This window comes from Perca fluviatilis, chromosome 9 (assembly GCF_010015445.1).
Source record: "Perca fluviatilis chromosome 9, GENO_Pfluv_1.0, whole genome shotgun sequence".
In the NCBI taxonomy this organism is placed as follows: Eukaryota; Metazoa; Chordata; class Actinopteri; order Perciformes; family Percidae; genus Perca; species Perca fluviatilis.
Window position 1 is genome coordinate 23216548 of NC_053120.1, and position 22294 is coordinate 23238841.

Consider the following 22294-nt stretch of genomic DNA (forward strand, 5'->3'; position numbering starts at 1 on the left):
AACCTTCCCCCTCTCTCACTCCTCTCCCCCCGCAGACCATCTGAATCCAGAGAGGGAGAAAAAGCTGGTCTTTCTTTCAGCTCGTGTTCACCCTGGAGAGTCTCCTGCCTCCTTTATTTGTCAAGGTAAAGTTTTAATGTTCGGTTGGTGCCCTGTTTAATGATTCAGATGCAGCACCACTGGTCTGTATGTTGTTTCACCAACATGTGTTCATTATATGTGGTGTTTAAAAAGTAAGCGTACAATTGTATTTACATTGTGTACTATTCAATACATTTTCTGTATTTAGGAACACATACTATTTACTGTTTGCTATTACAGTAATAGACTAATGAAGTTGAATATAGATTATATTTATGGACCATCTCAGATGGTTCACACAATAACACAACAACAAAACACTATTCCAGCCAATCAGCAACAGGCGACAGTCCTCCAGATCAAAGGGGTACTCCAGCAAAATAACATTATGCTTTCAAATAGGGGATTTGCAAGTGACACATCAGGAAAAAAAAAAGATTTGTTCAAAACAATGCAGCAGAGGCTGAGATATTTAGTTTTTAGACCCTAGTATGGGTTGAGCTCCAAAAATTCGAGATCCCACATTTCCCATAATGCTACTCAATAGCATATTTTGTTAGATTTGCCCTGCCTGATAATTGCTCTCATATTTTGAACTCCATAATCCAGTTTTCAGTACAGGTTTTTAGTTATACATTTGACAGATATAATCCTGTTGACAAGATCAGGGTCATTTTCTCAGACTTTAGAACGCTCCCTCCAGAGTCAGTCAGACTGAGGAAGAGACTAATACAGAGAGGTGGTAGAGGTGACTATCTGTCTATCTATCTATATATCTATATATACAGTATATATAAATATAGATATATATACCTACAGTATCAGTTTCTGTGAGTGTGTTGTATGCATCATCATGAATCAGAAGAGTTGGCTTTTAGCCCGCTGTGTGCTGTCTGTTTTTCCAGCGCCGTCAGCTCCATTCCATTTGTATTGATTTAGGCTTGACGTCTCCTATTCCTCCCTCGATTCTGAAGATGCCCCCTCGTTGTCCTTCCTTCTCCTTTTGTTTCTCAAAACTCAATTAACTGCCAAGCCCGTCTTCGGTTTTCTTTTCAAGTCTATTTCCCCCTGTGTGTGTGTGTGTGTGTGTGTGTGTGTGTGTGTGTGTGTGTGTGTGTGTGTGTGTGTGTGTGTGTGTGTGTGTGTGTGTGTGTGTGTGTGTGTGTGTGTGTGTGTGTGTGTGTGTGTGTGTTTGATAGGTGTGATCGACTTCCTGGTGAGCCAGCATCCTGTGGCTCAGATCCTAAGAGATCATGTGATCTTCAAGATCGTCCCCATGCTAAATCCTGATGGAGTCTACCTGGGCAACTACAGGTACACATTCACGCATCTTTTAATTCTTAATTTGAATGCATTGCTACGTTGCGTAGAATTCACACATTACATGGTGTTATATCCTGCTGCGTAGGATTATATCCTCTTAACTCCACCTTTAGGGAGCTTAATGAATTCATATAGCTCACAGCAGTGCACTTGTTAGAAGATAGTATTTGGCCGTAGGGCTGTTCTCTCTGTCCATCCTCTCCTCCTCTCTGTCCTTAACACTACTGCTGCAGCTCTGTGGGCATCCTCCTCTCCTCTCTGTTCCTCTCTTCTCTTTCCCTTCTTCATAATTGCCTTTTACTTAATAGGCTCAGCCCCAGGAATACTAATGTACACTGAGATAAGCGTCAGTGGCTCCTAGTGTGTTTGTGAGTGCCATCTAGTGGCGGTCCAAAAATATTTGCAGGGAATCTCAGTAGCTCCCCAACAGTGACAATCTCTATAATATTGTTGACTGATTGTTGACTGCTTAAAGGCTATTTTCATTAGCTTGCTTTCACATTGAGTGTCGATGAGCAGTGTGTTGACATAACGTGAGTAGTGATAGTCCTTACCTCACCAATCACACATGCTCATTTATATACATGCATGCATCTATGTCTCACACACACTAACACACAGACAGGCACACATATACCACACAGCAGTCCCTGCAGGATACAGTGCAGAGCAGACTGAAATGGATACATGCAGAGCAAAGAATCAATGTCACTTAACCTGGGATGAGTTTTTTGTTCATGGCTGGCTGCTCTGCTCAGTTGCTCCACAGTATCAGTAACTGCTGTATCATTACCAAGGGCTTTAGTAAATATCAAAGATACACAAGACAACAAACAGGGCAGCTCAGGGTGCATCTTTACATGCAAACATCCCATTATGGCAATTGCATGTTGCTAGTAACACTTAATAGTAGCAATCCACCTCTGTACAGTACATGTTTACATCCATCCATTATATTCATATCCATACAAAAGGTTACAGTGGGAATATTTTGTCTGAAATACCTTTGCATTCCCTCACAACACATTTTGCGTTTCCCTAAACTGGCAGTGTAAAACTGTAAAACTGGACTGGACCAACGCAATAAATGTTCCTATGGATAAAAGAGGGGGGGAAAAAAAAAAAGTAAAAAAAAAAAAAATGGAAGGTATAAAAAAAAAAAAAGAAAAAAAAAAAAAAAAAAATATAGTTTGGGGGGTGTTTTTTTTATTATATTTTTTTTATATAAATAAAATTAAAAAATATATTTTTTTTTTTTTTTTTTTGTTTTTTTTTTGGTTGTGTTTTTTTAGATCGCCCGAGCCAAATTAGACTAACAGTGAAAAGAACGCCATTTTTATGTAGTTTTTAGTAAGGCTTCTGCCCGGGTTCGGTTTTCTGCAAAGTCACACAATAGGTAGACGGCGCTACAGTAACACATTCTGATGGGTCACAGATTTCTTTGTTACACCGGAAAAGCCTGTGTTAGCATATCTAGCCTTTTGAGCCAGGTAAAAGGAAGCAGGAGATTTCTTTATATAGGCCTAATTGTATTTTAATGTTATTTTAAAGTTATCTGTTGTAGTTATGGTTGATACTGGGGTACCATCACAGAAAAGAAGTAAATTAAACAAATTACTAAAAGCTAGAAGGGAAAGTGAAAGGCAACGGGCGATAACGCGAGTCACACTCGGTCGATCTATCAACAGATGGGGACAATTACGGGATTTTTAATGATTCAAAACCGACCCCGAATTGGCACTCTATAATACAATACTACTATAATCCTATTTCATTCATAAAATAACTTTACAATGCGAGATGTGGTTGTACGTCAGTAACCCACATTATATTATGTGATGTGTTATTTCTCTTAGTCTGTTTGTGTTGGCCTACTATTTTCTTTTCCATTGTCCCCCTGTAACGTTACCTGTGTAAAGCGTCCATGCGTTTCATTAAATGCACTATATTAATCGGTTGCTACAACAAGCTCTTAATGCTTTGGCTCGTGACAGTGATGCCCGGTTTAGCTCAGGAGACATACAAAGTAGGCTAAGTTACCGGATGCAACGATGCATCTGTATCTTATTCTCTTATTGTAAATGAATGATTTTCTGTCTGAACAAAACATACATCGCAGCTGTATGACCTCCCTATAACGCTCACTCGGTAATGTACAGTGGGCAATAAAGCACCATAAAGAAAAGACCTTTACGACAGCAGGTGTGGTAAAAACACTACCGCTTTTGTCCAAAGCGGCCGCTAGAATCAACACAAACTGAAAGTTACATATAGCCACTTTAAAGGTACCCTGTGTAGTATTTTGTAAACAAATTTACTGCATTGTGTGTATCTTTTAGGCCTAATTAATGTGTTGAATGTATTTCCTTCCTTACTGTCTAATTACTACTGTCCGAATATTGACTGTGAATTCCATGTACTCTTTATTCTGCTAACAATGTCATGATGCAGTGTGTCACATTTTATAAATCAAAATGAGTGGCTATGCACCTATCAGTGAAGAAGCAAAATAACTATGATTCATAAGTCTGAGGCCTTGATTTACTGCTCTAGAGTGAACTATCCAGAGTCTATATAGGGAGGAGTGAATGACGGAGTGATTTTGGACACAGGGATATTTACATTCATGTTTGTTTGCTAGCAGTCTTCTTCCTTGCCTGTGTTGGTGCATTGCTACATTTAATCAATCAGTGGACTAGTGTACTATTGGCAGGACTTGTATGCACAAGATGAAAATAAAACCCACCCCCATTATAGTTTTCCGTTAAAGCTGTGTGTGTGTGTGTGTGTGTGTGTGTGTGGGGGGGGTACAGGTGTTCTCCGATGGGTTTCGACCTGAATCGCCACTGGCAGGATCCCTCTCCATGGGCCCACCCCACGTTGCACGCTGTCAAACAACTCATAGTTCAGATGAACCAAGACCCGGTGAGCGAGCAAGCAAGCATGCATGCACGCACACATGCACACGCACGCACATACACACAAATACACACACACACACACACACACACACACACACAAATGTACACACATCCTACATACAGTGTTCAACATTTCTTCAACACAGCATGTCTGCTGGTCCCAAGAACAGTTTCTGTCTCCCTGCTTGGTTCAGCATGTTCTTCCAATCTGTGTTTAGGGTGTGTGCACTGGGGAGCACGGATAGGCTCGTCAGCACCCTAGAATGTCAGCTCGGCTCTCCTGGCCATTCAAAACATATTACTGAAGCAAGTCTCTATGCTTTCAATCTCTAACTCTACTGTAACTTTTCTCCAGTTTTAGTCTTTCAGTCAGAGGAATGCTACACAGCCAGACAAGGGATTTCTCTCTTTGTTCCTGATGTTAATTATAAGCAGAGCGGCAGGTTGGTGGGATTATTGAAGGTCAGTGTGTGTCCTGGGAATACTCTGCCCTTTTGTACACTCCTCTAATCCTGATAAGAGAGGGAGCGGGCTGGGGCGGGATGCAGGGCAGGCCAGAGATGGGGTGAGGCGCAGGGCTGGCATCGGGCAGATTAACCTTTTCCCCCAGCGCTGACAAACTGATCGATAGACTCTGTCATGGCAGGGTGATCCACTCATGCCTGTCATTCACACACACTCACACACATACTCACCCAGAGCAAACACGCATACACATAATAACACTCTCTTGTCACACAACGAGAATACTGCAACGCACAGACAAACAAGTGTTCTCAAATGCATACAATAAATTGTTACAATCGCACCATTATATAGAGGAGTTGTTCCCAACCTTTGGGTTGAGCCCCCCTAAAGGGTCGGGTGATGAATCTAAGGGGTGAGATAATTGCAGGTGTAGGAAATTAGGAAAACCCTTTCTCTCTGATGATTGCCTTTAGTCTTGCAGAGTTAATTTGGAGGCTTGGGCAACCCCTACTCTTCTCTCTCTCTCTCTCTCTCTCTCTCTTTTTTTTTTTGTCAAAAGTTGGGGTAATGCACTCTGCAGCCTGGAGGCCCTGTGCTGCTGCCCTCCATTCATGCTCATCTCACTCAGCGGGCATAGTGTCTAATGAGGTTACCAGGGTTGGAGGGCTCCGCTGGAGGACTCCATTAACAGGAGATCAGCAGCAAAACAGTTGGGCTAAACTAGCATATATGGCCTATATACTAGCTGCTAACTCAGTGTGGTCATTGGTTTACAAACTAGGAGACTGAGAGGAAGCTGGAATGGGAGGTCAACATCAATTTTAAGGTGATATTTCATACTGTACCCTACAATTGTGCCTAAAAAGAGTTTTCCAGTAAGGGTTGTTCTGAATCAAACACAGATACATTAACCTAACAGTTATTTGTCGGAGAAAGACATTAGCCTATACTTTATGACGTTCATGTGTCTGAAAATCTATTCAGGTATGCAAAAGTGTGGAGAACAGTTCCTAGAGGTTCAGCGAGTCACTCACAGAGGTGGCTGGGGGCCACAAGATAGCTACTATAGCTTTATTAGCAGCCCATGTTTGTCATTGTAATGTTGTTGTTGTTGCTTGCTGTTAAATTTGTAATAGTGTGGTAGGAATGCTGGTCTTGATGCTGATGCTGTAACAGGACAAACACAGTAAATATCAATGTGTGTTGCTGTAGGCTACAATAAATTGTAATGGACTGTTCCTCATAAGCACAGTTAAATCGGTAAAGGCAGAGTTACATTTTCTCAATGTTTCTACATTCACAACATATTGCAATAAGCCTTCTCTTGCACTGATTGGAATCAACCCAAGAACAACAAACTTGTAAGTGAAGCGTGGTGGTAGGCATGAGACCGCAATTATGTTTGAATACTTACAGTTCATGACACCTGTTGAATTCAAGATAACACTGAAATAACTAAAGAACTATAACCTGATAACTTAACTTTGAACCATGATTATAACTTTAGAAAATGAAATGAAGTCCCTTTGTGGTAATCATAAGGCTTGACAGAATCCTGGTTACAGCAGAAACAAGGAAGTTAAATTGTGTTTTTGATAAATGTGCATCTCTAGGTACCATTACACATGATAATTCATGCCCTTGCATGATTTGGGTGATTGCCTAGTAATACAACTCTAATAACAGTGATTCAGTATGTCCACTGTATTTACTCATTCAATTCGTTCAATATGTGCTTCTTTCTAAGTGACAAGACTAAAAACTGTATGCTGATGTCAATAAGTCATCATATTTGGGCTATTTAGTCTTTGTAAATTTCAGTAATCTTAAGGTATGTTCCTTATTATCAGAAAAACCAATGCAGATTGTGAACAGTCATTTAATTTGAATTTAAATTTCTTTGGCCTTTTATGTACATAAATCTGACCCTGACGTTTTGTCCAACACCGCGATTTCTTCACTACTTTAGATACCCACAGTTAAGTGCGTAAGGCATCATTACTCAAAGTCACATTGCCATCCGTTGCACAAAGGAGCCCATTCAGTTTGAAACCCCATCAACCATTCTTGTGACAGACACCCTCGTCACTCCAAAGTGATTCTCCATCATTGTAAATTCAGCTGCACTCTCTTTCTGCTGGTAAAATAGCTTCCTTGTTCTGTTCAGGCAATAACTTCAATAACTGGCTGTGAGTTTCTAGACAAGTGGCATTTAAATCAAAGCTTGTTGCAGGAGCAATCTAAGCTTTGGTATTGATGGCATGGAAACTTTTATTTGACAAATATTTGTATATAAATTCAACACTGCTCAGAACATTTGCACTCACTAGTGTTTATGCAAACTCTGTCCTGAACAAGAAATTATCTTTTAAATTCAATGACTTAAAGTCCCATCAGCCAGCTCACTTGGAACGGTTATATTATTATATGAATACAGAGTACGTACAGTTACAGTTTGGCATCAAGAGTATACATTCATCACTCCTCACAACAAACAGCCTGCATAAAGAGAGACTGGGAAATTATAACAGATTTTTCCCCTTCAGAGGAAATTAAATTAAAATTAAAGGTTATTTAATATGAGTTGTATATGTCTAAAAATGACATTCCCATACAACAAAACTGCATACTAAATAACATTTTGAGGGTAACATATTTTCTCCCAGATGTTTCAACATGTTCTCGGACCGGTGCGGGCACACATTGTGAAACAGTTGCAGTTTTAAACCCGTGGTTAAAGTTGTGAATTGAAACAAAACTACTTGATTAGGTCTAAGAAAAGATCATGGTTTGGGACAAAATGTGTAAGTTTGTTACGTAACTTAAGTTACGTACAAAAGTTAAAATAACTCAACATTGTGTTTTGGTGCCACGCAGGACACAAACAGTTGTCTGGTTGAAAGTCCTGTCTTTGTTTGACCCATCCATCCACCCCGACCTCCTCAATGGACTTTGATTAGAAACATATTTGTGATAAAATCAAAAACAAACGTAATCTGAGAGAAAATATGTTTCCCTGGAAACATAATTGAGAATGCAGTTTAATTGTATTGGAACCTTATTTTCAGGAGACAGGGCTGCACTGAGAATCTACACCCTCTCTGTGGCTCTGTGCAGCTTTCGGCTTCAGCTCATCTGTTGGCCTACAGTACGTGGTTGAATCCCAAAGACTCTCCATGGCCTCCTTTGGCGTTGGAGATCCGGGTTCAATTCCCACTGTGATACATCAACCATTGTGTCCCTGAGCAAGACACTTAACCCCTAGTTGCTCCAGAGGTGTGCGGTCTCTGACATATATAGCAATTGTAAGTTGCTTTGGATAAAAGCGTCAGCTAAATGACATGTAATGTAGTCTCATCAGGGGAAGTGTTTATTGTAGCAATAGAAAATATATTTATACATACTAGCCTTATTATTTAAGCAACCTTGGGTAGTTTAGGAGTTTGTGAGCCAGTTACTGGAGTGAATATTTGGCGACGTCCATCAGGTGACAAGGAAGAGGACTCCACTGGGATGTTCATGTTGTACTGTGTCTACTGGTGGTGTAATAGAGCAATGATTTGCTACCATGTGAACCATAGGACCAAGATGTTCAGCTGTAAATCAACAGTTCTGTTAGTGAGTTTATTTGTTTTTCTGCCTCCGGGAGTCCAAAACTGCTTAACACAGCTTTAAAGGGAGCTTGCACATATTCTTCACATAATAAATACAATGTGAAATGTAAAATAGAGGTGTGATCAAGTATAGCCATTGTGTGAATGGCGACTAAGTATATGCTCATAAGCTGGCTGTAAACTTCTCTTCATCCATCTGAAGGCAAGTTTGCTCAAGCTATTTCATAAAATTCCATCATTTACCATCTGCAGCTGAACATTGGTCAGCAGGGAAAATGGCTGAAAAAGTCAGTGATGCAAGAAGCTATAATCTGTTCCCAAGCTACCCTGTTGTTTGTTTTGAAAAGAGAGAAATGGAGAGGGAGAAAAAAAGGAAAAGAGACCAAAGAAACAAATGGACCCATCTCCTTCCTAAAGCGTTGCTTTTCCAGCTCATTTATCAAAAGCAGGAGAAGAATTCTTTGTGATTGGCTGATTACCAGAAGCATTCATCACTGGCCGACATCCCCACCAATTTGACACTGCCATTTTGGATAATTTGTTAAAGATGACAAAGAGGTCATTGTTACCTTGGCTTCTTTTTGACCTTTTTAATATTAAAAAACTAATTTTCTATCTGAAACAAATGTATTAGGTCCTGTCACAGCACCTAGATGATTTTGCACCTTAAAATCCTCCCTGAGGCCCACTTCTGTGTGTCCTACAGCCGCACTCTTTTTCTGTCTCTCTTTCTTTGTTCAAAAGTCAGATTTGCATTTTACTGTACTGTATGTGTGAAGCAGAAGATATCTCTGTCTTATTCTCTTCCTCTTATTCTCTTCTCTCTCTTCTCTCCATGTGCGTTGTCCTCTGGTGTCAGCCAACCATTTCTGATCTATTTCTGAGATTTACAGCCAATTTTACCCCATCATCCCTGTGTCGTTTCAATCCCTCCATCATCCCTCTTTTTATTCTCCCTCAGTTGGAAACTGAATTGTCTGCTTTTCACAGGAATATTTAGATACAGCTCTTACACTCTGGCAATTTGTGTGCCTTTTTATCTACTTAGTTTAGGGGCTTTTACCTTATCTTAATTATTTACATAATAGTTCAAATTATTTTTTCAATACCTCCCCTCTTTACCTCTTTTTCCCCTTTACCTGTTCTCCTGGCAGGCCCTCCCAACAGATGTGGCAGCTTATGTGGCACTAACAGGCCCGAAGCAGAGGGCTGCCTGCGCCCGTTCAGGCTGATTACAAGTCACCTCTGTGTTCATAAACAGACAAATACCGCCATCAATTTGAGAGCACAGTGCAGACTGAGAGGGAGGGGGGAGGTAGACAATGAATGAGACGGAGACAGACGGAGGGAGAGTTTTGTGTCATTTACTCTCGTCTATGAAGCAGGTCATGCCATCTGCCATGTTCTGTCACTGCTACATCATTAGAGGGTCACTGACCATGTGCCCCCACGACCTGAATTGGCTTCTCTAACTAATGAAATGTTGGCTAGAGTTTTACAGTGTATAGGTGATATGACAGTTCTTCTTTCCATAATTTTTGTGTGAGGAAGTTTGACTAGATATAAATGTTTGACGCTCACACAGTTGCACAAATCCACACCTATAGCTCTGCTGGAATAGACTAGTACCTTGCTAAAGGGCACTTCATCAGTCATTGCCTACATAAATGAGAGGTTTCCACTCTGATATACAGATATACATTAGCATGCGCATACATACATGTTCACATATAAACATGAACAAATCAGAAACAACAATAGTAAAAATGTTAGTTTCTCGAACGATAAGAATTGTGACACTTGATTCAAAAACAACTTAAAAGTTGGCGAAAATAAATTTTTCCAAAAAAGTAATATACATTTCTTTGCAGTATGTTATGGTTATTAATATTCTGCTTTTTTTCTTATCCAACTGAAAATCTGAGAAGTCATTTAATAAATATTGGGCCTTATTAAGATCGGTGCTCTGTATATTAAGAATTGTGATAGTCCGTCTGTTTTAACCTAAGCTGCAAATATTTGCATGTCCGGCTCTTTTGCGTACTGCTTACAGTTATGTTTGTAACCTAACACAGTGCTACTTCCAAGGCCAATGGGTTACAGTTTATGTAAAAACAAACAGCAGTACAGGCTAACATTAGCGGTTCTATCCTGCTCTATTGGATTTGGGGAGGTTTACTCAGTCTCAATCTACATTTTGCAATCCCATGTCTTTCACATGGATCATCAACTGGTGAGGATGCAGATTTTTTGCCTGGGACATGCAGCTTTAGCCTCAGTCTTTTAGCACGATATCATGTGGTCATCAAATGCATTGTTATGACCCCTTCACATGGATCTCCTTAAAGTGAGTGAAAGGTCAGCAGGAGTTGGCTTTTCAAATAACTTGTAAAACTAGCGTGAAATTAGCTGGCTAGCTACAACTGATAAAATCTGCTAGTGACACCAAGAAAATCAACGTTCGCCATCTGTCTGCCTCTCTCTGAAATCAAGGACACATTTTTCTGAAAATTAACAGGAGTTTTGAGTGATTAATCTGCCACTGTTATCATCGTAAATTGCATAAGTGTTGCGTGAAAACAGAAAGCTTGACAGCCATAGCAACATTGTCAAAGGGGGTGGGGCTAAATGAACAGTCAATTAGCGTGCTTCCAATCAGAGGCCTGCTTTCTACTGCCCACTTCAAAGCCTAATTGGATCTTCCACATGGAGAAACTTGTGTCACTCCTCCCACAGGCATTATAGCCAATAGTTAAATGTTGAATAATATGCATTACATGGCAAGTAAGCTCAACTTTCTTCTCTTCAACAAGCAGCCGTTTCCCTTCTCCTCAAAAGGTATGCTGCTGATGCCAGGAGCTTTATTCAGGAGCTTGTAATCCTGCTTCAATCAGCGCCTTTTCCTTTCCATGTAAAGATAAGCCCGGCATTTAAAGCCCTCACCGCACCCCCGCACCCTGATCTAATTAATATGCAGAAGATAAGTACTTGTCTGACAAAATTCATTCTTTCGACCTTCTGGGTTTTACACTAAACTGTTTGCGGCCGCTGCAAGTTCACCACAAGTTGAGAGTTCCCTGGAGTTTCTGCAGCGAGATGGGGCTTTTGTTTCTCTCTGAGTGGTTTAATTTGGACAGCTTGCTCTCCCTCTCTTTTTCTCTCTCTCTCTCTCTCAAATTGTCTTCTGACTTTCATTCAGCAGTCTCTGTTTCTTAATTGCCCCTAATTGTTTAATTACAATTTCAAATGAACAATTCTGGAGGTCAGAGCGGGTTGATAATTGAAGCATCAATCACAGTGGTGGGGCCTTCAGAACCGTCTCAGTTTGATTGACAGGGCATTAACTGAGTATTGTAGTAAGTCTGGACATGACATTGTGGGGGCTCCATTGCTGATATACTACTGTTCCTGTTGCTCCTCTGCTGTCCTTCACATGAAGCTGTGAAGGTGAAACTTTCTGGGTTAGAATCAGGACAGGGACATACTAAATTGAACTCTGGTTTGTGTCTTTACACACAACAAACAGGATGTGGCTTTAGGTCCTTCACTTTCTTTCTGCGCATGCTCTCTCTGTATTTGTGCAGGTTTCTTCCAGAGGATTTACTTTTATTTCATGAAGATAAAATATCTATATCAGGTGGCTTGGATACTCCACTCATGGCTGTGTTTGCCCCTCCGTGGACTGGCACACTGTTTTTCATACATGATACACTGTAGGGCCAAAAGTATGTGGACAAGGGTGTCAACATAGGCAGAGGAAGGAGGGTGGAAGGAGTGGCCATATATACCAACTAAGTGAACACTTAATGCTATAGCATACAATGATATTTTAGACTAGTGTTTAATGTGCCCACAGTTTGGAGACAACCCTTTTCTGTTTCAACATGGCAATGTCCCCTTGCACAAAGCAAGATCCATGAATAAAGGGTTTTCTGAATATGCTGCAATTAACAAGTCAATTGACTAATCTATTAACTGACTAATCGTTTTGGTACCAAGTTTGGCATGGAAGGACTCTACTGGCCGGCACTGCTCCCTGACCTCAACCCCATCGAACATTTCACAAAATAAGTGTCTGATCTCACAAATTCACTTTTGGGTTAATTCCAGCAAATCGCTGCAGCTAAGTTTCAAAATCTTGTGTAAAGCATTCCCAAAAGAGTTTGAGACTTATAGCAGCGATTTAAAGTCAATGGTTTGAAATTAGTTGTATCCAGCTCCTTGTCATCTTAAGATTCTGACAATATTATTATACAACAGTTATTCACTAGGATTCTACAGTATGTAAGCATGTAACAGCCTGTTAACCTCTGTTATAAGTAATGTGCCACTTTTGATCACCTGCTTGTCCACCCTCCTCCAATCCATCCACCTGTATATCCTCCTCCTTTTATTCCTCTCCCTCCTCCTAGCCCTCATGTCCTTCAGACCCAGGTGATTATTAGGCTGGTTTCCCTCGTCTAGACCCTGGCTGGTTGGTTGGAACTCCTTCCACCCTCCTTCCTCTGCCTAATGGAGCTGGATTTACCTCTTACACTACCTCCCTCGCTTTCTAACCCTCCCCTATGTCCCTCCCTCTTCTCTGTTCCCCTTTCTCCATCTACCCTCCCCCCTTCTTTTCATCCCCTATCTAACTCTCCCTTTATGTCTCTATATGTATTTCTCCCTCTGTCTACCAATACTGCTCAGTTGGCTGCATTTAGGTTTTTTCACTCTTGCTCTTTTTTGTTTTGTTTTTCTGTTATTTCTCCCTCCTCCCGTGCACTGTCCTCTTCTACTCCCCTCCTCCACCTTCTCCTGCTGCTGTTCCTCTCCTCTGGGGCTCCATCCATCAGGTTGTCGGGGGCTGCTAGCGGCCGACTCCCAGCCACCATATTTCACCGCCAGCCAGCCAAGCAGCTGACAGCACAGCCACCGCCAGGAAATTGCTTTGGCTGTGAGCGGAATTTCAAACACAGGCACACTGCGTCGCCGGGCCGCCCAAGCACCGCTTCCCTGTCTCTCTCTCTTTCTCTCTATCTCTCTCTCTCTCTCCTGTCAATCTCTTTACACCTCCCTGCATACATCTCTATGACTCTTTGTATCTCTCTCTGTCGTTCTCTCTTTTTCACTCTCTCTTATGGACTTATTTCCTCTCTTTGCACCCCCATCTCTATGTTTTTCTGTTTGCTCTTTCCTGCCCTTCTGCCTCTCTCTCTCTCTCTCTCACACACACACACATAGTCACAAACCTATATGCATCATTTTCTTTCTTTGTCTTTTGTCCGTCTTTGTTGTTCCCTCTCTCTGCTCTCCCTCCCTCGCCCTCGCCTCCCACTATCTCTCCCTCTCCTTTTCTATCCTCTCATTCTTCCCTTCCTCTCCTCCTCTTTATGACCCACAGGGAACAAGGTGTGGTGCTGAATGTGTAATGAATGGAGAGAGAGAGGGAGGGGGGAGATAAAGAGGAGGAGGAGGAGGAGGAGGAAGAGGAAGAAGAGGCGAAGGATAAAACCAGGAGGAGGAGAATGGAGTGATAAGATAAAGAGAGGAGGCAGAAAGGAGGGATGCTGGTTGGTGCTGCTCCTGAGTTAAGGGTCAGAAGGTGTGTGTGTGTATGTGTGTGTGTGTGTGTGTGTGTGTGTGTGTGTGTGTGTGTGTGTGTGTGTGTGTGTGTGTGTGTGTGTGTGGGGCTAGGGGGGGTATTTCTGCCCTTGTCAGAACCAGTTAAAGACCATTGAAGTGAGGAGGGTTTTTTTCCAAGGGAGGACATTTTTGCTGCACTTCAGGTCCTGACTAGTTTAAATGTAGGGTTTAGGAATTGTGTTTTTTTTTAGACTGTAGCTCCACTATTTACTACGAACCTCCCAAACTGAAGACCTTTATATGGGTGAAATACCTGAAATGGGTCCTTCAGTCATCCTGGACTGTAAAAGTCTTGCATCATCTATACAGATTGAGGGTTATAGTTAGAAATTGGAGATACCTCATAATTCAAGTAAGTGGAAGCTCCCTATTTGTATCACAAGATAAAAGTGTGTGTGTGTGTGTGTGTGTGTGTGTGTGTGTGTGCGTGCGTGCGTGCGTGCGTGCTAGCGTGCGTGCGTGTGTGCGTGTGTGTAGATTTGTGTTTGTGTGTGTAGTAGAGCAAGAGAAACAGATCTTATCAAATCCATTTTACACAGTGTATGCTGGAGAGAAAAGACATTACACACTCAATATGAAGCCAATATAAACCTGATAAATAAGTATGTGATGAATGTGTGACATCCACAAGAGAGAGAGAGTGTTTGCGTGGGTCTTTACACCATATTAATCTCAGCTCGCCATCCATGTATGTCCTGTAGTTGTGCCCTTCAGAAGGACAGTCTGATTGAAGTTGTGTGGATGGTTGGCTCCTTTCAGGTAGTAAACATATTTTCAGTCCGTAGTGTCTAAAGGGGTTTGTCCCATGGGTGAAAGCCTCTCCCGAGCATAGTCTCCCCACAGCTATGAAAGGCCTTCCTATAATCCCAGTGGAAAAACTCTGGTGTGGACTGTTGCTGTTGTCAGAAACAAATATCCCATATTCCCCACCAACCTGCTGTTTTTTTACCTTCTGTTTGTGCATCTCTCTATTTCTCTGTCTCTCTGTTCTATCTGTTCCCTCTGTTCCTCCATCAGAGAGTTAGTTTGGAGTTCTACATTGATGTCCATGCCCACTCCACCATGCTGAATGGCTTCATGTACGGCAATGTGTTCGAGGACGAGGAGCGCGTCCAGAGACAAGCTGTCTTCCCTAGACTGTTGTGCCAAAATGCACCAGACTTCTCCTTTGTAAGTCACGCAAACAGACACACAAAAACACAGCAAAAAGGCGGGGCATGAGAGCAGAATTTCACCCATCTTCAATCCCATGGCTAGCTCAGAAAGAGAACATGAAATAGTCCTATCTCAGCAACTACTGGTGAGGTGGTGTTCAGCGAGGCATTTAATTGCCAACTAGTGCACTCTTAGTGGCACACTGTTGAAGACCTTGGTTGCACTGGGCACCTCCAATGTCTAAATGTGTGTAAAAAACCCTGCTTAGTTGTTTTGAGGTGAGGAATATACTGCATTCATGTGTTCATTAGCAATGCTGCTGAGGCATGTGAGTGTAAACACAAACACACAGGAAGTGTTAAATTATTTGAGGGGATATGTGTGCAGAAGAAAGGAGCGTGTTCCAGCTGTGCACAAAGATTCACCTTTAACACAAAAGAGAGGAGGGGAGGTAAGGAGTATAAAAGAAGAGAGGCGGGAACTTTAGGAACCCTGACAGTTCAGTTCAATTACCTAGTAACTGGACGCACACGCACACACACACGCATGCATGCATGCACATTTATTAGAACTCTAGAAAATATCTAAAAAGGTATGGATTATGTAGAATTTTTTTAAGCAGAATTTTAGTATTAGGTATGCAAAATGTTGGTGTGCCAAAACAACAGCAGTGGTAGCAGATGTCCTTGAGGAGAAAAATATGAATGGAAATTATGCATGAGAATCTTCACCATCTCCCTTAAAATAAGGTATGAACTGAAGTAAGTTGTGAATGTTCAATATAGGCCTACTGTATATCCAGTTTAACAAGTAAGAGGAAATTTAGAATATAAACAAAAATCTGTGAAATAACATTTCAAATATCAATTTTACTTGTAATTGCAGGTCTAAAAAGATCCTAGAAAAGTTTCCCAGACATGTAACCATTAATATGAATAGGTATTTATACTGTATGCATGTGCAGAACATAAATAGCAATCACTGTGTAGGTCTTTACGAAGCACACGACTGTACTGTATAAAAGTAGGCCAGTATATTCTGTATGGGCAATGCAGGTGTTCTGCAAAAGCACCCTCTTAGGTGGCTGAAACTGGGTTTATTTGGACAGGACTGTGTAGACTGAAGGCTGTGAGGAGGGGAAAACCAAAGAGGAAATGAAAGTATTGGAAATAAGGAGCGAAGCAAATAACAGAAGAGCATGGGGGAGAAAACACCCATTCAATGACTGTGATGCTCCTCCACTAAGCGACTCATGCATAACCTAATAACACCTTTAGCATACAGGTACATTATCCACCAAACCTTTTCCTCTCAGCCCCATGTCACTTCCGCTGACCTTCGTTTTCTCAGTGACGGTGACATTTCATAGCAGAACCACTTACACACATCATAAAGAATAACCTTTACTGCCCATTGACACCCAGTGCCAACCTCGATACATAGACAAGCCAGAGAGGCGGATGTTCACCCACACATGTATGGAAATGTCATGGATGGTCAGTGTCTATACTGTAGTTACGAAGGACGAGAAAAATGCTATTTCAGGAGATTTTCTCTCTCTCTCTCTCTCTCTCTCTCTCTCTCTCTGTATTGCTTATGTGACAGCTGGCCCAAGGGTCATCTCCCTCCTCACTGTGCTTTTGTCCCTCTGCCCATTCAGCACTACCTAAAGCCCAGTGCAGCAGCACAACACAATCATGGCAAACTCCCACTGGTGGCCGCCAAGTCTGCATTTCAGCAAGGCAACTCACACTGCAGCAGAGTGGAGTGACAGTGAATGGAAACTTTTTCCACACTCTTCCCAAGACAGCATCATATTTATGTAGTATAGCTGACATGCTGAAACCCAAAATAGCCTGGAGTTTTGTTGTTGTTGCTATAACCAATTACAGCCTTGTAATGACATTGTATGAAGTCAATCTGTTTAAATAAGCGACTGTACCCTTCATCATTTGTCCTGGATTCTCGAGAGGCTAAACACCGCAAGTTACTGAGAGACATTTTCACTGATAAACCATGTCAGCTGAGATTGACAGTAGCTGTTTTTTTCATTTATGTACAAGGAAATATGGTCAAAATATTGTGAGTCAAATATTTGGGATGTATATGGTTTCCGTGCAGATATTAATGGATGGATTTGTTATTGTAAATGCAATAAGAGGCTTGTCTTAATTTAGCTTGTCAAAGGCTGGTTATCAGACTGACTCAAGACACTGCAGTATATCATGCACTTATCAATGGAAGTAATAATACATTTAGACATACTTTAGACATATATTTATGTTAAAGGATTGCTCAAAACTACATACAGTATGATCTGAGGGAAGATGCTTGCTGACACAAAGACCTTAACCCAAATCCTTTTTTTCTGTATTCCTCTAGTCTAACACGTCCTTTAACCGGGACGTGGTGAAGGCCGGTACCGGTAGACGGTTCCTCGGTGGTCTGCTTGATGACACATCCTACTGCTACACTCTAGAGGTGTCCTTCTACAGCTACATGACGGCTGGCAGCACCGCTCCTGTGCCATACACTGAGGAGACATGTATCCTTCAAACGTATGTGATCTGTGTGGAAGTGTGTCCACGGAAGGGAAAGATCAGAGTGTAGAGAACAGCGGTCATGTGCTGTTGTTTCTCTCTTAATTTCTCATCTCTTCTTGTTTTCAAACTGTTACAAGGCTATGCTAACCTGGGCTCGTTAAACAACAAAGAAACAAAGCTACTAAAGGCTAACCTAGCTCGTAACATTAATAATATTGTCTCCTCTCCCTGCGTCTTGCGTTGAACGTGAGAATGAGACTCAGCTGTCCTGGATGAGTGTATCTTTTCTACCTAAGAAGGGTTGTGCTGTGTTGAACTGACTCACCCAGCCGCCGTGTTGCTTCACGTTCCGCGTTCTGGTGCTGGACCTTCTGGCGTCGGTCATCAGGAGGGACAGCCTGCTCCAGCATCTCTCGTTGACTCGTTGGTGGGTTAGTTCAGTTGTAAGTACACCTTTGAATATTCTTTGTCTTCAATAGTGTTCTCCAGGTAGAAACGTGTGGTTTGCAGCCGTCACCCTGCAGCGTGCTTCTTCCGTGATTGTCTCCCTCTGGAAACAATCTCAATCTAAGTCTCTCACACCTGCAACTGCAATGGCTGGGTTAAATCAGATCAACCAACACGCCCCCCTCATGTGTCATTTGTCAGTCTGACCCTCATCAGGCTAACTGCACACGCTATCAGCTGACAACGTAACACAACACACACACACACACACACACACACACACCATCCCTGTAGTTACAATATCCCACTGAAATCAAGCCACTTGATTTTGTAATAGTTTTAGTCAATATTTTAATATTTGTATCCCTGGTAGTGCATGCATGTGTGTTTGTGTGTGTGTGTGTCTCAGGTCATGTGTACTCACTAGAAAACCATGTTGCTTCTTTTGTTGCGACAGATGTGCAGTGACAGAATAAGGATGCAACATAGGCTGTATAATATTAATGGACAGAGCATGTATGACCCATCGGTTTGTGGAGATCTGTTATGAGTCGTCGAGTTTGCCGTTACGGGCGCAGCCATCCTGGTTGCGGATGTGACGATTTTAGACGAGAGGGAAGAGTGTGGGAGGAGCCACGTTATGTTACACGCTTTTACTGGCACAGTCTATTTGGATGCAATAGTTATTGATTTCATTTACAAAGGAGAGAGAAGAAAAGGGGCTTGTGTTGGCATATGCCTTAACTGTGTGTGCACAGTTAAGGCTTTGATTGCGATTAACAGTGGCACAATGGAACCAATTGACGATTCCTGTCAACTACGATCGTGACCACACACACAGGAGCACACGCATACATTTGTTGCAGGAACAGAAGGTCACAGGTGCCCTAATGGAGCCAGATGGGAGGAAGTTTTCCTTCAGCTGACCTTCTTAGGGCTGAAGAGCTTCTGAGAGCTGGCCAATAGCAGTCTGATCTTACCGATAAAGTGAGTGAGAAAGAGAGATTTAGAGAGAGCGATAAGGACCCTACATATGAAAAGTATGTGCTCACCTACAAATACTCTGCAGGTGGAGGGCAGAGTGGATCTAGACATAGCCCTAGTGCCCTCTAGTGCTAAGCGCTGGCACAGTCTGAATCACCATAGATTATTTCTGATTCAAACCCACATGAAAACATGTTGGTTAATGCTACATATTTATAATTGGAAATTTGTAGAAGTGATACTGAGTAAGTTATGCATATTGGGATGTGGTGTGTGTGTGTGTGTGTGTGTGTGTGTGTGTGTGTGTGTGTGTGTGTATTTTTTTAAGAGCTTTATTAATGTTTTTACAAAATACAAGTTATTACTATACAAACAGTAGGCTACATATCATACCAGAGAGGAAAAAAAAGAAAAACAAGCAAACAAAACTAAAATAATAACAAACTTAAACCAATGAACAAACCAGTACACATTAGCACTGCTAATAAAGTGCATCCAGTGCATAGAGTCTTTCATAAAGTGCTGTAGTTCACAAGTTCAGAATGTTCCAAGGAAGGAGCTGTTTGTGGTCTAAAATTCTTCTTCTTCCTTAGTTCAATGAGCACCTGTTTGCACATGTCGTCACTGTTTATAACAGTCTGTTGTAAAACCATACAGCATCTTGTCTTCCATAATTTAAAATATACAATACATATGATTATTTGTATCAGTTCCTTGTGCTTTTCTGATAGAACATCATCTATAATACAGTATGTGACAGATTTATATGAAAGCTTAAAATTTACACCATACACTTTTAATTTGTCCAAGACTCATTTTGCTCTGTAACAGTCCATTAAAAGGTGCTGTTGAGTCTCATCATCGTTGCAGTAAATCATTGGACATCATTTTTTTTGTGTGTTTTCTACACCCTCTAATCACTTTAATGCTTCTCACAGAAACATCTCAAGTTTTTGCATTACAGCAGTGATACCCAAATGGAAATGCAGGCATGTGTATGCACATATGGCACAGCCACAAACAAATAATTAGCCTTAATTTGAGGAGATAGGTGTCTGGTTGTGGTGATAAACAAACTGTGTTTTTATTTGAGTTGGGTTCAGAGCAGGATAAGAAATGGGGAGCCATGTTTCTGCCTCTACGTGTGTGCAGAGGGGACATTTCATCTAGAGCCAAATTGGGAGAAAAGTCAGCCTTTGTGGGAGGACTTGCTTGATCTTTTTTGTTTCCCAGGTGTGGGTGTGTGTATGTGTGTTTGGCTGTGAGAAGAGGAAGTGTACAAGGAGGAGGGGCTCCACAATGAGGGCAGGCAGCACAGGGACCTGGTGTAGAGTGGAGATTGAGGTCAGGCAGGTTGAAGGAACCGACCATGTCGCTTTATACGCCCCAGCAGTCTGCTCGATGGAGCGTGCAAATCATCAACGGAGACCTTTAGCATCTTAACCCCCCCCTCCACCTTTCTCACCTGATTCATACACACACACACACACACACACACACACACACAGGTGCGTGCACACAGTCCTTTAAACTAATACATGACAAACAAATGAGTAGTAACCGTGGCCCCTAACTCTTACCACCTTCAAAACATGCCGCCCTTACACTTTAATCTTTCCTGACTCACCTGCTCCACTGCTGTGACTTGTAGCCACCAAAATTGAAATCTTAACCTTTCTCACAGCTGAGACTTTTGTCGCAGTTTGAAGGTGCTCAGAAAAAGGGGTAACGTGGAGTGTGTCTGTGTTTGTTTTCTGATCTCTCCTTTCATGTCCTCCTCTGTCCTCCAGTCTGTCCTTTCCTCTCATCTCGTCACCCAGAACATAACAGCTCATTATATCATTTAGTCAAGCTGAGAATCCTCTTCTCTGAAACAGCAGGGACAACCTCTATCGTGTGTCTGTCTTCTGTTCGTCCTCTAATCATTAACACCTGTGTGTGTGTGTGTGTGTGTGTGTGTGTGTGTGTGTGTATGTGTGTGTGTGTGTGTGTGTGTGCGTGCGCGCGTGCGTGCGTGCGTGCGTGCGTGCACCTACTCCTACATGTATATGTCTCTTTTTTTTTTTTAAGCGCATGCAATGTACTTAAAGTTTCGGTTTCAAAAAAACATCCCTAAACTGTAATTAAACATTTTGTTAATTTTGTCAAGTTATTTTTCTCCAAGTTTTTCTGTTTTCATAGTCCAACTGGTTTTTGTGATGGACCTTCCGGTTCAGACTCTGAATGTTTAACTGGAAAGTGAAATGGATCAAGGTTAAGAGAATCTGGGACCTCGTTCAAAACTCAGCTTGATGCTTTCTATTGTGTGTGTTCAGTGTGCGCATTTGTGTTAGCTTTGGGGCCTCCTTACCTTGTAGGCGTGTGTGCTGTTTTGTGTTGTGGAGAGACTGTATTCTCTGTGACTTCAAGGAATTATTCAAAAACTTTAAAAAGCCATTCAGGCTGTAACACTTCCTGAAAAGATTTTACGCTTGTTTTCTCCTGCACTGAGTTGAGCGGTTGAGACATGCAGATTTTCAAACTTCTAACTCCGAGAGGAAGAAAAGTGAAATTTACCTTCTTGTTTGATTCCTGCAAATTTGCTGCTTTTCTTTAGTAAATAAAGACATGCAGAAGCTTCTCAAACAGTGGTCTTCTTATCGAAGATGTTCACTCAAATAATCCACATCGTCAAGAGCGTCAGTGTCGGGTTATCCAGCAGGATTGTGTGGTGTTGCCTAACTCGACGATATACACACTTTTTTTTATATGTGTTTGATGTCTGTCTGCCAAAGCAGCACCCACATGCACCTCACCATAACAGTGGGACTCCATGAATACCAGAGCTGCCAGTGGAACACAGTATGCATCAGTGCACCTGACACCCAATGGACAGGCTGTGAGAAGTATGCAAATGATATAGCTTGGAGGCAAATATGCTTCACTACCACACATCATACACATCATATCACACAGACATGCACAAATGGATAGGTACTCACACATGCAAGCAAGCGCGCACACAGACACATATACACACACAGTGTGGATATTGTTGCTATGCTCAGATGAACAGGTGTCCTCACATTGGCACTCACAAAGATGCACACATGCACTAGTTGTGTTGTGGTAGTTTTTGTATATATTGATATAG

At 41.8% G+C, this 22294-nt stretch overlaps 1 protein-coding gene across 4 annotated transcripts in view; it reads left to right on the forward strand.

Annotated features, from left to right (window-relative positions):
• The window catches only part of agbl4 (AGBL carboxypeptidase 4), a 429765-nt gene that overhangs the window by 399997 nt on the left and 7474 nt on the right, over window positions 1-22294 (forward strand). For all 4 annotated transcript variants that reach the window (XM_039811721.1, XM_039811718.1, XM_039811719.1 and 1 more), the window contains 5 exons: window positions 36-125; window positions 1281-1395; window positions 4218-4329; window positions 15050-15202; window positions 17570-17732. In XM_039811721.1, the coding sequence (XP_039667655.1) occupies window positions 36-125; window positions 1281-1395; window positions 4218-4329; window positions 15050-15202; window positions 17570-17732 (633 nt within the window). The remainder of the gene's footprint in view (window positions 1-35; window positions 126-1280; window positions 1396-4217; window positions 4330-15049; window positions 15203-17569; window positions 17733-22294) is intronic.